Source organism: Quercus robur, chromosome 2 (assembly GCF_932294415.1).
Source record: "Quercus robur chromosome 2, dhQueRobu3.1, whole genome shotgun sequence".
NCBI lineage: Eukaryota > Viridiplantae > Streptophyta > Magnoliopsida > Fagales > Fagaceae > Quercus > Quercus robur.
The window spans coordinates 90219383-90233153 of record NC_065535.1 but is presented as its reverse complement, the minus strand read 5'-3'; the positions used below and the strand labels follow the sequence as shown (position 1 = coordinate 90233153).

General features: G+C 33.2%; 1 protein-coding gene across 1 annotated transcript; it reads right to left on the bottom strand.

The window, feature by feature from the left end:
* Window positions 1-6957: 6957 nt before the first annotated feature.
* LOC126715740 (uncharacterized) lies at window positions 6958-13490 on the bottom strand. The gene is made up of 8 exons (XM_050416513.1): window positions 13099-13490; window positions 11752-11852; window positions 10805-11000; window positions 10608-10700; window positions 9968-10027; window positions 9737-9811; window positions 9431-9511; window positions 6958-7581 (listed from the first exon to the last, which is right to left on the bottom strand). Exons 1-8 carry the CDS (start codon window positions 13312-13314, stop codon window positions 7192-7194), a joined length of 1212 nt encoding a protein of 403 aa, XP_050272470.1. The 5' UTR covers window positions 13315-13490; the 3' UTR covers window positions 6958-7191.
* Window positions 13491-13771: the final 281 nt, after the last annotated feature.

The following is a 13771-nucleotide window of genomic DNA, read 5'->3' as shown; positions in this document are numbered from 1 at the left end:
TTTAGAGGGAGCTGAGTAAATTATAATTGGTCATTGGATTGGATTTTTGTGTGGTGGTGGTGTTGGGGTGGGGACCGTTGTTTTTTTTTTTTTGTGCGTGTGTGAAGTGTCAGAGAGATTGCCCTTCTGGAGTTCAGTTATTTACTTAAGGACCTGCTTTACTTTGGTTGTTGGCTGTTGGCTGTTGGGTGTGGGTTTTTCTCAAAAGTGTTCCATCACTTAAAAGAGTTAAGAATGCCAACTAATTCCAGAATTTTTTGTTGGCAATTTTCTGTCTGAACAGTAAGTGTTTGTTGTAACTCATGGATAACTTCTCTTATAGATCCGGTAAACGGATGTCTTTATTGTAATCTTAAACGATATAGAAAGTTTTAATTCTACTTTAATGAAAAATATAAAAAATCTGTCATAAAAATCAGTTTTTTTTTTCCATCAAAAGTTTAAAAACCAATGTTTTTAAGGTATTTGCTAACGTTCCTCTTTGTTCTAATATCCTACAGCACAATTCTTGGTTGGTTTGGCAAAATTTTCTATATTTGGTGTCCGTTTAAGAACAGCTTATTTAGCAGATGCTAAAATTTTTTTGTTGAAAATGTAGAAATAGGTTAAAAAGTAAATTAAATAATACAATGAGACCTATAAATAGTATCAAAAAGTACAATAGAACTCATAAATAGTATTAAAAATAAGCTGAAAGTGTAAATAAACGGAAAATTTAGCTCATCCCAAACTAACACTTGAAAATGTGTTGTGCTTAAGTACCTGTAACATAAAAGTACATTTGTTGATCTGATGTAAGCATTTCTATTCAAGCAAGATTCCTATTCGTAACAATCCAATGCACACAATATCGATGTGGTCATGTTCTGACGTGTGCCATGTTCATGATAGGCCCAATGCTGGTGAAAAGGATAACATTTAGCCGTTATATATAGCAATCTCTCTCATAACATGTGCAATCTACTAATATGTGGGGCACACATGTAGTGAGAGACCACATGCATGCAGTAAATACAAGATATACCTTCTCCCAATACAAGCTTGTACTAAAGGTAAGTTAAACCCTCCCTCACTATATACATACCCATATTTTTCAGTTGTAGCTTATATTTCGTGTCATTGCTTGCTGCCTTGTTTCTATTTGTCTAGACATGATCCTCATAGGTTCAAGTGCTTGAAGAGTATATCTACCAAAGTAAATACGATTACCTCGATAATATATTCCTTTCATTCTCCCTCTATGTTGAATTTGGTTCCTTTGGGGATATTGTTGATGATTATTTTATATATAGTTTTACTTTGATAGTATGCTTTTCAATATTCATTTTTTTTAGACTTGCCAGCCAATATGTTTCTTATATAACTTGCTAAAAGATAATTATTCTTTTTTAAAAGAAGTATTAATATATATATATATATATTAATTACTTAAGATTGTTACTTGATATTCATATGTAGTAGTATATAAGTGTCCCTAACCTATCAATAAAAATGTGTGAAAGCGACAATATTAACTAAGATTTACTTAGTGTGTGTTTAAATAAATTTATTTTATTTATTAAATAAAAATACATTTTTAATCCAAAATATATATATATATATATATATTTATATGTTAAGAATTCTGAAACATAAGCCCGTTTGGTAGCCTTACTTGATCAACATTTTTCACATTTCAAACACATTTATACACTTTCTCACATTCACGTATATCAAAAACAATCAAACAATATTACTTAAACACCTCTATCAAACACCCCATCAATTCCAGGAAAGAGAGCTATCAATTCTTTAGGTGTGATTTGATTTGTAGCTGAAGAAAGAAATAACTTTGTGGTAGTGTAGTTCAATGAATCTATCTTACTACTACTACAACTCTAATTAATGGATATATCTCATGATGGCAGCCTGGCATAAAAATGTTGGTCACTTGTCAGACAATCTTCTATTGGATTCCCCCTCGTGCTCAACATGATATTGATATAATATTCTTTTCCCCTTCTCCTCATTTTTTGTTGCTTTTATTATTAAGAAGATTGGAACAGGGAATCGCTGCTTCATCTTGACCACGCAATGCCCATGAGCTTGTTCATTTTCACACTTCTTGCAGTCACATGCACAATAAAGAGGAAGCTCATGGCATCTAATGCTTTGTCTATCATCTAATTTATTAATTTCACAACTTGCTAAGTGAAGAACACTCAGCATTTAATTCTTGCAAAAAAAGGCATATGGGCCGAATTTTGCCCAACTAACACCAAAAATAGTATACACAAGCTTATCCATTTTTGCTGAAGTGTTTGTACAAATATACACAAACATTGTTGTGCATTTCAAGGGGTTGTTTGATAACGTTGTTTTAGTAATATTTTTTGTATTTTTTGAAAATATGTGTGAGTAAAAAAGTATGTAAAAATGCGTATAATATTGTTTAAAAATTGAAAACATGTATTTAAACACATGTACCAAACAGGCAAATTTTTATTATTTCTTTGCATATTCCAAAAATGAAGAAAAATAGTGGGTGATTGTTGTAATGTGTGAAGAGAAATAAACAATTAAAAAATCAATAAAATTGATATTTTAATGAAATAAGTTTTAAAATAAATAATATGATGTAAGTGTTTTGAAAAAGTGGTTAATGCGACTATAAGGATAAATCTGGGATGAGTTTATTTGCTTCAACTTATTTAGTTTTTAGTTTTTTTTTTTTTTTTTGTACTATTCATAGGTCCTATTGCAATTTTTGGTACTATTCATGAGTCTCATTGTATTATTCAACTAATTTTTAACTTTTTTTTACACTTTCAACAAAAAAAAAAAATTTAATTTCAGCTAAATAAGTTGTTCCCAAATGGACCCTAAGTAGCGATTGATATTTTATATCTTATGCAATTTGATGATGCTGTGATCGTCAGTTGAGTAGGTTCGTCCAAATAGGTCAGCACGTACTTCATCTCTGTACTTGCAAGGTCGTGAAAGGAATCCTCTCTAAGTGGTCACCAGTGTGGTGCCGGCCACGGAGTCTCTGATAGTAAAGTCAGCGAATGGAAGCTAAGAAAGATTATGATGACTAGGAAATATCAGTGCTACAGCGTGTATATATAAAATGTATCTTGTTTAGTTCTAAAAGGTGTGTATATATATATATATATATATATATATCCCTTATTTCTAGTCGTTATGGCTTTTATTGTGACTTTAGTACTTCTTTTATAACGCCTCTAGGCTCATCAATGTGGGTCTTGATGATCCAACGGTTTGACAGATAATTTGTAACTATTCGGGATATTGAATTCTCCTCTTTATGGCTTACCTTCCCTCGTTCAGGAGGTTGAAGAATGGATGATGCTGCTTGATGGGTTCGTCTGGGCAAGGATATTCATTGGGTTTAGCATAATCTAACACTTTATCTTGATCACTCATGATCATACGTGTCAACAAACTATGAAATTTGGTGTTAAGAATGATTATCATAAACTAAATTACTATACCCCAAAAAAAAAATTCATGGTTTTTTTTTTTTTTAACAAATATGAAATTATGAGCACATGCGAGGTTTCTCTCTCTCTCTCTTGTGGCAACTAATAAGCATGGGGCCAATGGCTCTCTAGTAATTTTGGCGACAAAAGAGGGCAATTAATAAAGAAGAATATAGAACACGTAGCGCGTTGAATATACCCGATCTATGCCTTCATGATGGGCTTGAGACCAGGGTCGGGTATAGTGGTCCACGCGGCTGATGACCGTTGATTCGTTTGTGGGGCCCACCCATTTAATTTCCAAACAGTTGAACGTTGATTCAATCTTTCAAAAAGTCAATTTTGTCCAATTTTCTTTGTTTTAATCTCGAACAAAGTTTCTCTCCAAACTAGTTTGGAGAGAAATCCTACAAACTCCTTATATATCTTTATATTGAATGTGAACTTTAAAAATCTAATTTTTGGATTACATATTCTTATTATATCCTTTATGTTTGCAAAATTTTAAGAAGATCAAAGATCAATTGCTATGTGATCAAACAAATGTTAAAATTTCAAGTTTTTGTGATTTAAAATTGTGTATAAAAAATAAGTTTATTGATCGAATAGTAAATAACATTTGATTTGAACGAAATTTGATGTGCATGTTAATAACATAAAGAACATGAAATTCAACGGTTAAATTTTCAAAATTCACACCCAAAAAAGAGATATATAAGAAGTTTGAAGAGTTTCTCTCCAAACTAGTTTGGAGAGAAACTTTTTTCTTTAATCTCGAAGCATTTTGATTTTCAAAAAAAAAAAAAAAAATCTCGAAGCATTTTGACCCTAAGTCACTCTCCAATGTTGTCTTATTGGCTGTACAGTATCTCTTTCTGACTCTGTTTTTAGTTGGAACAAGTTCTGCGGATCCATCCATGGAATTAGAATATGCTGTCTCCACGATATGACAAAATCCTAAACTTATGCTAAACGTTTTTTATCTTAATGTATGCTAATCCAGCAAGCAATTGAAACCTGGATTGATTCTCTTTTAATGTGCTTTATTATTTGAGCAATCACCTTTATTCTGAGTATATTACAGTTTAAATCTCATAGTTTAGGAATCAATTTCAAATTTAAACCTGATATTTTCACAAGTTTCTAATCAAACAGTACCATATGATGAACAAATGTGTCTATTATATATGAACATATTTTACTCTAAAGTCTAAACTACACAATGTTATTTTGTATAAGTGTTTTTCATTAATAACATAATGAGTTTATGGTTTAAATTGAAACATTTTTTAAAGTCTAGGATTTAATTTGAAATTTTTGAATGTGAGGGGCTTAGTTTGAAATTCTCTTAATTAAAAATATAATTTTTCCTTTAAAAAAAGAGTTATAAACAACACAAATTTTTTTTGTTTGAGAAGGATAAACAACACAAATTGGAGGTAAAGAATGACAGTAACAAATGAAAAGACACTAAATAGTAAATACTATTGGAAGTGTTGGATTGGTTAATACGAATTAAGCATGTCGACTTGTACAAATGGGAGAGGAAGTTTGACACAATTTCCATATGTGTTTGTAGACAATTAAATATATAAAGCATAATATATAGAAATAAATCAAATGAATTTATTTATCTAACATTTGACAATTGAGAATAAGTTTAAGGGAAAGAGAAAAAAGAATGAATAATTTGGAGAGAGAGACGTTTGATGAAAAAAATGAAAGACTTTTATTTGGTAAATGATAGAAATATATATGATGATGCAAAGGATCTTTTATTTCTTCCATTTACTAGAGTTGTGCTGTTGTGGTGTAATGGGTGTTGTGGTATCAATGGAAGGGTAGAATCTCAAGATTTATGCCTATGACTGGAGATGGTGGGTTGGTGAAGCAAGAATCATGGACCTCAGTTTGAGAAACCGCACCTTTCCATACTGGGTTCCCATCCTTCTATCTTTGGCCACTTCTCAATTGGACGATCTTGGTTGGACGCTATGAGATGAGAGTCCTTTCTGGGTTGATTAGTGTAGTTGGATCATGGATGAACGATACTCATCAATATATATATATATAAAAGAAAGCAAAATGTTTCTTTCTTTGTTTTCTTTTTTTATTTAAAACATGAACCACTTTTCCAAGAAAACTGGATATGAGAGACAATAGTTTATGATTGCAATATAGTTTGTTTAAAATTGCCACATAAAAATGATATTGTGCAATAGGACAAACTATGTAGCTCTCCCTTTCACTTGGGAGACTTAAGACAACTGCGTAAGTACCCAAATGGAAAGCCCTACCCAAGTTACATACTATTGTTAAAAAATTTATATGAGATACAATAGTTTAAGATTGCAATACAGTTTGTTTAAAATTGCCATAAAAAAGTGATATTGTACAATAGGACAAACTCTGAACCTCTTCCCTCCACTTGGAGGACTTAGACAATTGCTTAAGTACCCATATGAAAAGCCCCACCCAAATTACATACTACTTTTTAAAAATGGATATGAGATACCATAGTTTAAGATTGCAATATAATTTGTTTTAAAATTGCCATATAAAAATGATATTGTACAATAAGACAAACTATGAACCTCTTCCCTCCATTTGGAGGACTTAGACATTTGCTTAAGTCCCAAATGAAAAGCCCCACCCAAATTACATACTACTTTTCAAAAATGGATATGAGATACCATAGTTTAAGATTGCAATATAGTTTGTTTAAAATTGCCATATAAAAATGATATTGTACAATAGGACAAACAATGGAGCTCCACCCAAATTACATTCTTCCTTTAAAAAATTATTATTATTATTTAAACACTACCATCTTCATCATTAAATAGTTAAAAATGAAAGTAATTCATTATGCGGTTAAAATTGTGTAAGGAACAATATTGAAAAGATAAATGTAAGAAAGAAAAAATAAAGGAAATAGGGAGTTGATAATATTTTAAAACTAAACTATTTAAAACTCCAAATATAGTAGTCTAAGGATTTAATGTGAATGGTGAAACTTGGAACTTAGGTCATGTGGGTGGCACTTGTAAATGGCATCTATGAATGCATTCATCTGCCATCATGGTCATTGATCCATACTAGACTTCCCACTTTAACCAAGATTTCATTGGAGCCCCCTTATGCACAGCCAAGGACATTTATTAATTGAGCTCAAGTACTATAACAAGGCGCATGATTCTTTCCTTCTGAATGTATCAAAATGAGCATGGAAACCCGTTAGCCTTGCTAATAGCACTGGGCACCGAGGCATCGATGTGCTGTTGCCTGCTTGGGAGTAGCTGTTAACATAGAGCTCCAAATTGTCATCCCAGAGAATAGTTAAACCATCACCTCTGCCACATGAACTCGACCCTACTCTCCAATGGATACTAGTTTAGGTCTTCACAAGAACAATGATACAGCTAGACCCAAAAAATAAAAATATAAAAAACAATGAAGCAGCACTCAAAGAAAAAAAATAAAATAAGAAACCTATGAACCAATAAAGGTACCCAGGCTCCCAGCTTCTAATAATTGAAATTAGAATGAAAATAAAACTGTGGCCGGTAATATAACCAAAATGCTATTCCCAGGCCTTGCATTCAGCTAAAAATTGCTTGGGTAGCCACTCATTTCACAAAATATTTGGAAATCAAACTTGTTAGGAAGTTGACAAAAAGAATTCTAAGTAATGAAACAACATCGGGTCTCAAAGACCTTTATGAAACCTAAGTTTGTCACTCCATTCTGAGTAATTGCAGCGCTTTTGATGATTGTCTGGGACATCAGATGAAATTGTGACTTTCTCAACAAGGACATTTCCATTGCAATCAATTCTATATGAAACATCTAGTCCTTCCAAACTCAAGTGATAAATTATTTCCTCAATAGGAGAAGCCTGATCAGTTATGTGGGTAGATGCTTTCTCATCTTGGTAACTGTCTGAATCAGAGGTATTACCCAATGCTATACCATTTTCTGTCTCAACACGATAGTCATGAGGTCGATTTCTCTGAGCCAGTGACCGAATATCCCATGAAAGCACCTGCTTTATTAAACTTTGGAACTCATCTGGTGATGCATAAAGTGACTTCTTTTCCTGGAAAAAAAGGATCACAATATTTAAATAAAAATTAGAAGCATAAAAAGGCAGAGGTTAATATCAAAACAAAATGCCAATTAACTACATTGATATGATGCAGTAGAAGAAAGTAAGATACATAGGTACATACATAATCTACTACTTCAGGGAAAAAGGGTGGAGAGATTATTTCTTGAACTAGTGTAGGCGTAAGGTCTTCCCATGCCTCTATAAAAAAAAAAAGGTCTACTCATGCCATATAGCCAGGCTGAATGAGTTTTAGTTAATGAACTTTCTAATCATCTTTTTTTTTTCTCATTTTCTTCATCCATTTTTTAATTTACAAACAATATAAAATCCAGGCCCCAAGTAGCACCTAAACTGGATGAATGCTGTCCATATCAGTATTAAAATAATCAATGTGTTCCAAACTCTACCACTGATATTTCTTAGTTATTACCCCCACACCATAGGCTAATTGGTGATTGGTTTTTTTGCTAAGTAATATCAATAGATGTGTCATATAGATTTGACTGAGATAAAGTTCTAGCTACTGTTCGCTTGATCAATTCTTAAACATTGTATATGTTGGGAAGCCACAACTGATATTCTATTATTATATAGTAGAAAAGAAGAGAAAAAGGAAAAAAATTATTATTAATTTTTTTTCCATTTTTTCTCCTGGCAATCATGTATCCTTTCATAGATGGAAACAAGTAGTCAAAGAAACCTCTAGAAATCACCAATGGGAACATTTGATGATTTGTAGTAACACCAATAACATCTACCCTGCAATTAGCAAGATGATGTATCTACAAGAGATCAGTTCGCACCTAAGAATAAGATAATTTCAGGCTAGAATAATTAGTTTCTCTTATTACTTTGGACAGTCATCATAACATCAATCTGTTCCACAATTATGTATTTTCAAAAATTACTGAAGACTGTGCCTATCCTATTGTCAGAATAAGTAGAACATTTAGTGAGGTTGTGTGGAGAAATGGCCATAAGCATTACTTATAAACCTCGCATGTCTTTATATATATAAGCATTAATGGTTGAAAGAGGATGTTAGTGGTAGTAAACCTGGCATGTCTTTTACCTCAAGCCCCACTTATTTCAATGGAATTAATGTTTTATTTTGAAGGGCAAACTACTATATTGTTTTTCTTCTTATTTGCATCCTGTATTATTCTTCTTTTTTTCTTTTTCTTTTTTGAAAATTTTATACACAAGGAGAATGGTGGTGCCTTACATAAAAAAAGAAAAAGAAAAAAAAGAAGACATATCCAGTGCACAAGGCTCCTGCTTATGCGGGGTCTGGGAGGGCCGGTTGGTAGATAGTCTTATTTTTGGAGAGGTTGATTCAAGGAATGGTGGTGCCTTACATATTATTGAAAAAAAAAATAGGGGACATTTTTGGGACTACAAGCCAAAGCATGGCCAACACATGCTTAGCAGTTAAAATGCAGCTACTGCTGTTAGCCCGATGTGGCTTCTGGAACCATAATGACTTTTGATCGACATAGTCCTATCTCAATTTAAATCCTGATTCTTGTATGACATTCTTCCCTATGATTTCCTAATTGGCTGCAAAATATTGTATTATTTTAGCTCAAGTTGTCGCCTATCTGCATAATAAATCAATGCAGAAAAGATACTGCAAAATTTTTTTATTTTATTTTTAATTCATATAATTTTTTGTATGTGGTAGTCAGCCATGCAATCCATGTGCCCAAATGCAAGTATATAGAATAATAAAAATATCATAATGTGCCCAAATGCTAGTAAAGAATATTAAGAATATTCTAAACCATCCCACCATATAATACAAAAAAAATTTCAAGCAGAACATTAAACCACTCACTGTTTTAACCCAACACTCAGCAAGAGTGTAAGGGAAGTCCTCAGAGAAGCTAACAGAAGCCACTGCTAACAGATTGTCCCCCTGTGAATACAAAAATGTCAATTGACAACAAAAAGGAATTACCAATAATGCATTACCAAAACAAAAAGCTGGGGGGGGTGTGTGTTGGAAGGGGAAAAAGGGGGAAAAGCAAACTCTGAGCCAATATTAGATAGACGATTTTAATCTTCAATATAGCTTTCACTCTCAAAGGAAAAGTTAGTATCATACAGTATGTGGTTGCTAAAGAACTAGAGGAGATAATACCGATACCCACTTCGGCACTCTTGCTCCTTCAATGCTATCACAGTATGGTAGATAAGGTTTGATATCAAGCACGGGCTGTAAATAAAATTAAACAATGAGCTTGACTTTGTGATTTAAATCATCAACATCACATATAGATGCATTTACTTTAAAATTATACCAAAGAAACAAGCAAAGAAAGCCAGAGTCTAAATTAGTGTGGCTGGCAAAGACAAACAGTGGAAAACTTACTGTCCCATCAACCAGATCCACACCAGAGAGAAGAACCATATTATCTTGTACAGCCTCTACCTACAGTACACAGAATCTAGCTTTATTAAACTGATTATATTCCACTTCTTAATTTCCATACTTGTCTTTTATTTAAAGAAATCAACTTCTCACATAAAAATTGGAAAAGAATGAAATCATATTAGATGTAACATGGTGAAACTTATTTAAAGAATACACACACACACACAAAATATACATAATGTGTGTGTGTGTGTGAGAGAGAGAGAGAGAGAGAGAGAATGGTAGGTTTAAATAATGGAGAAAGATGTTTTAGGACTTTGTGCTACCTCCATGAGATTTCAAACCTCTAATTTGTAACAAGGTTATATCTGGAATTCTTCTTACAATTATACAGGTAAAATTGTTTGAGAAAATGATGCTCACCCTAAACATTAAATAATATTTCTGAAAAGACGAACCTAGAAATGTTGGGAGCCAAATTTTCACAGAATTTTTAGTATCTCATACTTATGGAAAGTTCAATTCCCCTCCTCTGAACTAAATTTAAATTTATATCATTCTAGGGAAAACTATATGCATCTTTGCCTTTGTTGAAGCATACAAGAGATGTCTATGCACATGTAACATTAGTCCTTACCTTAGCAACGGTGAGTCCAATAGGGCATGGCCGATGTGGAGATCGTGTAGCAAAGACTCCCATCCTTCCACCTTTCAATCTTGGTACTCTCACCTATCCATCCAGCCAACCTTTTATACAAGTTAAAAAAGATATAGAGGAAATAATTATTAGCATGCACCATTGTTAAACAGAATTTAAATGGTAGAGCCACATACCTTTGCTTTGAACCTTGATTTAGATGGTTGCTTCCACAAATTCTCCAGATTCGTATTTAGGTGAAATACATATATAATCCAGCAATGAGAGTATTCTTTAAGACCCTCAAGGGACGCAGGGGGAACCCGAGATGGATCAAAGATCAAGCATGCCCTAGCAAGGGGTACAAGTAAAGGTTGCCTGGGTGTCCCATTCCTGCACAAACAAGAACTGAAATCATTTTTGGGACATTAAAGAAGCAAAGACATGCATAACTATATGGCCATGTTTATTAAGCTTTTACCAAATACATAGATAACACACAAAAATTGCACATTCAATAAATGCACAGGTTTTCATCACAGGTTTTCATTAAAGAACTTTATCATGAATATAAAAGGCTGATGGCAGTAAAGTGAAAATTAACTTCAGATTCTCTGTCAACATTACTGGCTCTGAATAGCAGATCTTCTGATCAAACTTGAACTCTTCCAGAGATCAACAAGAAATCTACCTTATTCAAACCTTACTAAACAATTCCATTCCAATCTCCTGCCAACAATTATTCTCTGGGGATAAAAAGGAGCAAAGCGCTCATGTGAACATTCAGTTTCCTTACAGAATAATGATAGCATGTCTACTTATTTTATGCCCCTTTTATGTTAGAAAGTCCTTATTTTCTATTGAAATGAATATATCCTTCAATAAAACTGGCAAAACGCTCTTGCATATTTCCAGTTTCCTCACAGAATAATGATAGCATGTCTACTTAGTTTATGCCACTTTTATGGAATAGAAAGTTTTAATTTTCTATTGAATATATGCTTTTAAAAAAATTTAAAAACACATTCCACCACCTTTAAATGCGACCCTAGGGGAAAAAATTTCTTTAAGAACAAAAGAAAGGATAAAACTCTTCATAGCTGGACATGTTTATTTAAATAACTGATGATATAATTGCAAGCACCTAGTAGAGTAGCATGACTGGATGATACCAATAGGTGCCATGGGATAAGCAGACAATTCCAAATTGTTGGCCTGAGGGTGTGCTAGCCCCTTCCTTAATGCCTACAAAAATAAATCAGTAAATAACACGAGGACATAATCAAGCACAACAAACACTTGTAATGAGATACAATCGGCCCAATGGTAAATAGTTACAGAATTGCTGGGTTATCAACAACACAGGAAGAAAGATGTAAACATGCAACAACAGGAAAATCACAAAGATGATGCCACAATTTTTATGTTTTATTTTTTGATTGGTAAGTTACACGTGCACCCAATGGATCTTGAACCCACGAACTCACCGTCCACCTAGACCTCATCGAATGGATATGATATCAACATTGAATTTATAATCACAAGATTTTCATCACCGAGGATGAAAACTAGACTCTTTTAAGAAATAGCTGACAAGGATCTTGTTGTTACAAAACATTAAACCTAACTCATGATCTATGAGATGCAAACAACAGAAAAGATCGACACACATGAACAAACTCCATATTTTACGTGGCTCACCCAAAACTAGGGCTAGGTCCATGAAGGTGCTAAAGTTTCATTATGAAGACTATGACAGGAGTTACAATGAAAAGCCTAGGGCATCTACTCAAATACCAGAAATATCCCCAATGATTGCATGGATATTAGCCCCCAAACTCCAGCATAACCAACATAATAGATCAAGCACCACACACATCCCATCAATCATATAGAATATGACACGGCAGTAGGAGCCTTGGCAAAGAAAAAATTAAAAAAACTTAACACTATTAGCATCTTGCAAAGCTCCAGGGAGGATGAGACATGATCCCTCTAGCTTGTTTGAGTTACAGACTATCACTCCCAAGTCCCAACAAATGGTTTTCATGTAAGAAATTCTTCCATAAGAATACAAACACACAGTTTTTTTTTTTTTTTTTTTTTGTTCTTTTTATTATTTTAAAGTACTAGTGAAACATGAAGTAATGAATACTCAGTGGCGCATTACAAAAGTAATACCATTACTCCCACAATGAAATTAATCAAACAGAGTAACAGGAAAAAAAAAATTTAAAAACACAAAAACTATTTTAGTGGAAACTGGAACAAAATAGCTATCAATTTACATTAATCTCTGCCTGAATTGGACAGCATTATCTCCAACAACAACAAAAAAATTTCGAAGGACCCACATGAGTTTATTGACGATAAGAATACAAATCTACAATTAAGCACCTTTAAATGATCCCATATTCGTTTTTGAGTCCTAACCCACAAAATAAATCTGCATAAAGTATGAAAATTTATCAAGAGGAAAGAAGAAGTGTACCTGCTGAGCTCGAATACGACCTTGTCTCTCAGCACAACATTTGTCCATGGAGGACTTGAGGGATTTCTCGAGCTCTACCACCTTGGATTCCAAACTCCTAGATTTCCTTTTCCACATATAGAAGGAGAGGGCTGTGGAAGCAGAGAGAGCTGCGGCGAGAGCTAAGGTTATGGTTGCTGTCAATGTCAAGAACTTTGAAGATTGGGAGGAGGCCATGGGAATATATGTATGTCTGTCTCTTTAACTCTGTCTTGAGTTGAAGTTGGATCCCTAACCTCTCCCTTGTTTGTGTTTGTTTCTTAAAAAAGCTAAGACTCCTTTGCAGTCAAATCTATATACTATATGTTTGTTTTCTATTTTCCTTGTAGGGTTGCACTTGCTAGGAAGTACAACTGTACAACAGAACAAAAAACCCATGAAGACTGGCATCCTATGTCTTTTTTTTGGTAAAGATTGGCATCCTTTGTCTAAAGTATTAAAATAATCCTAAAAAAAATAAATAAAAAATAAAAAAATTTAAACAATGTGTAGCACTCAAAAAAAAAAAAAAGTGAGGGTCTGAACAGGTGAGTGTAGGCCCAAACTCAAACATAACAGGATATACCAATTATATATCTTCTGCGTATGGATTGGACTAACTTGAAAAAAAAAAAAAAGTATGGATTGGACTAAA

What these genes read in the sequence shown, in the direction of transcription:
- LOC126715740 (XM_050416513.1), bottom strand. Translation starts at nt 13,314, where the DNA reads ATGGCCTCCTCCCAATCTTCAAAGTTCTTGACATTGACAGCAACCATA. An exon ending in AATCAAGGTTCAAAGCAAAG is followed by an intron (nt 10,701 to 10,804) that starts GTATGTGGCTCT and finishes CTGGATGGATAG; the next exon opens with GTGAGAGTACCAAGATTGAA. An exon ending in GAGTGCCGAAGTGGGTATCG is followed by an intron (nt 9,512 to 9,736) that starts GTATTATCTCCT and finishes TTGTATTCACAG; the next exon opens with GGGGACAATCTGTTAGCAGT.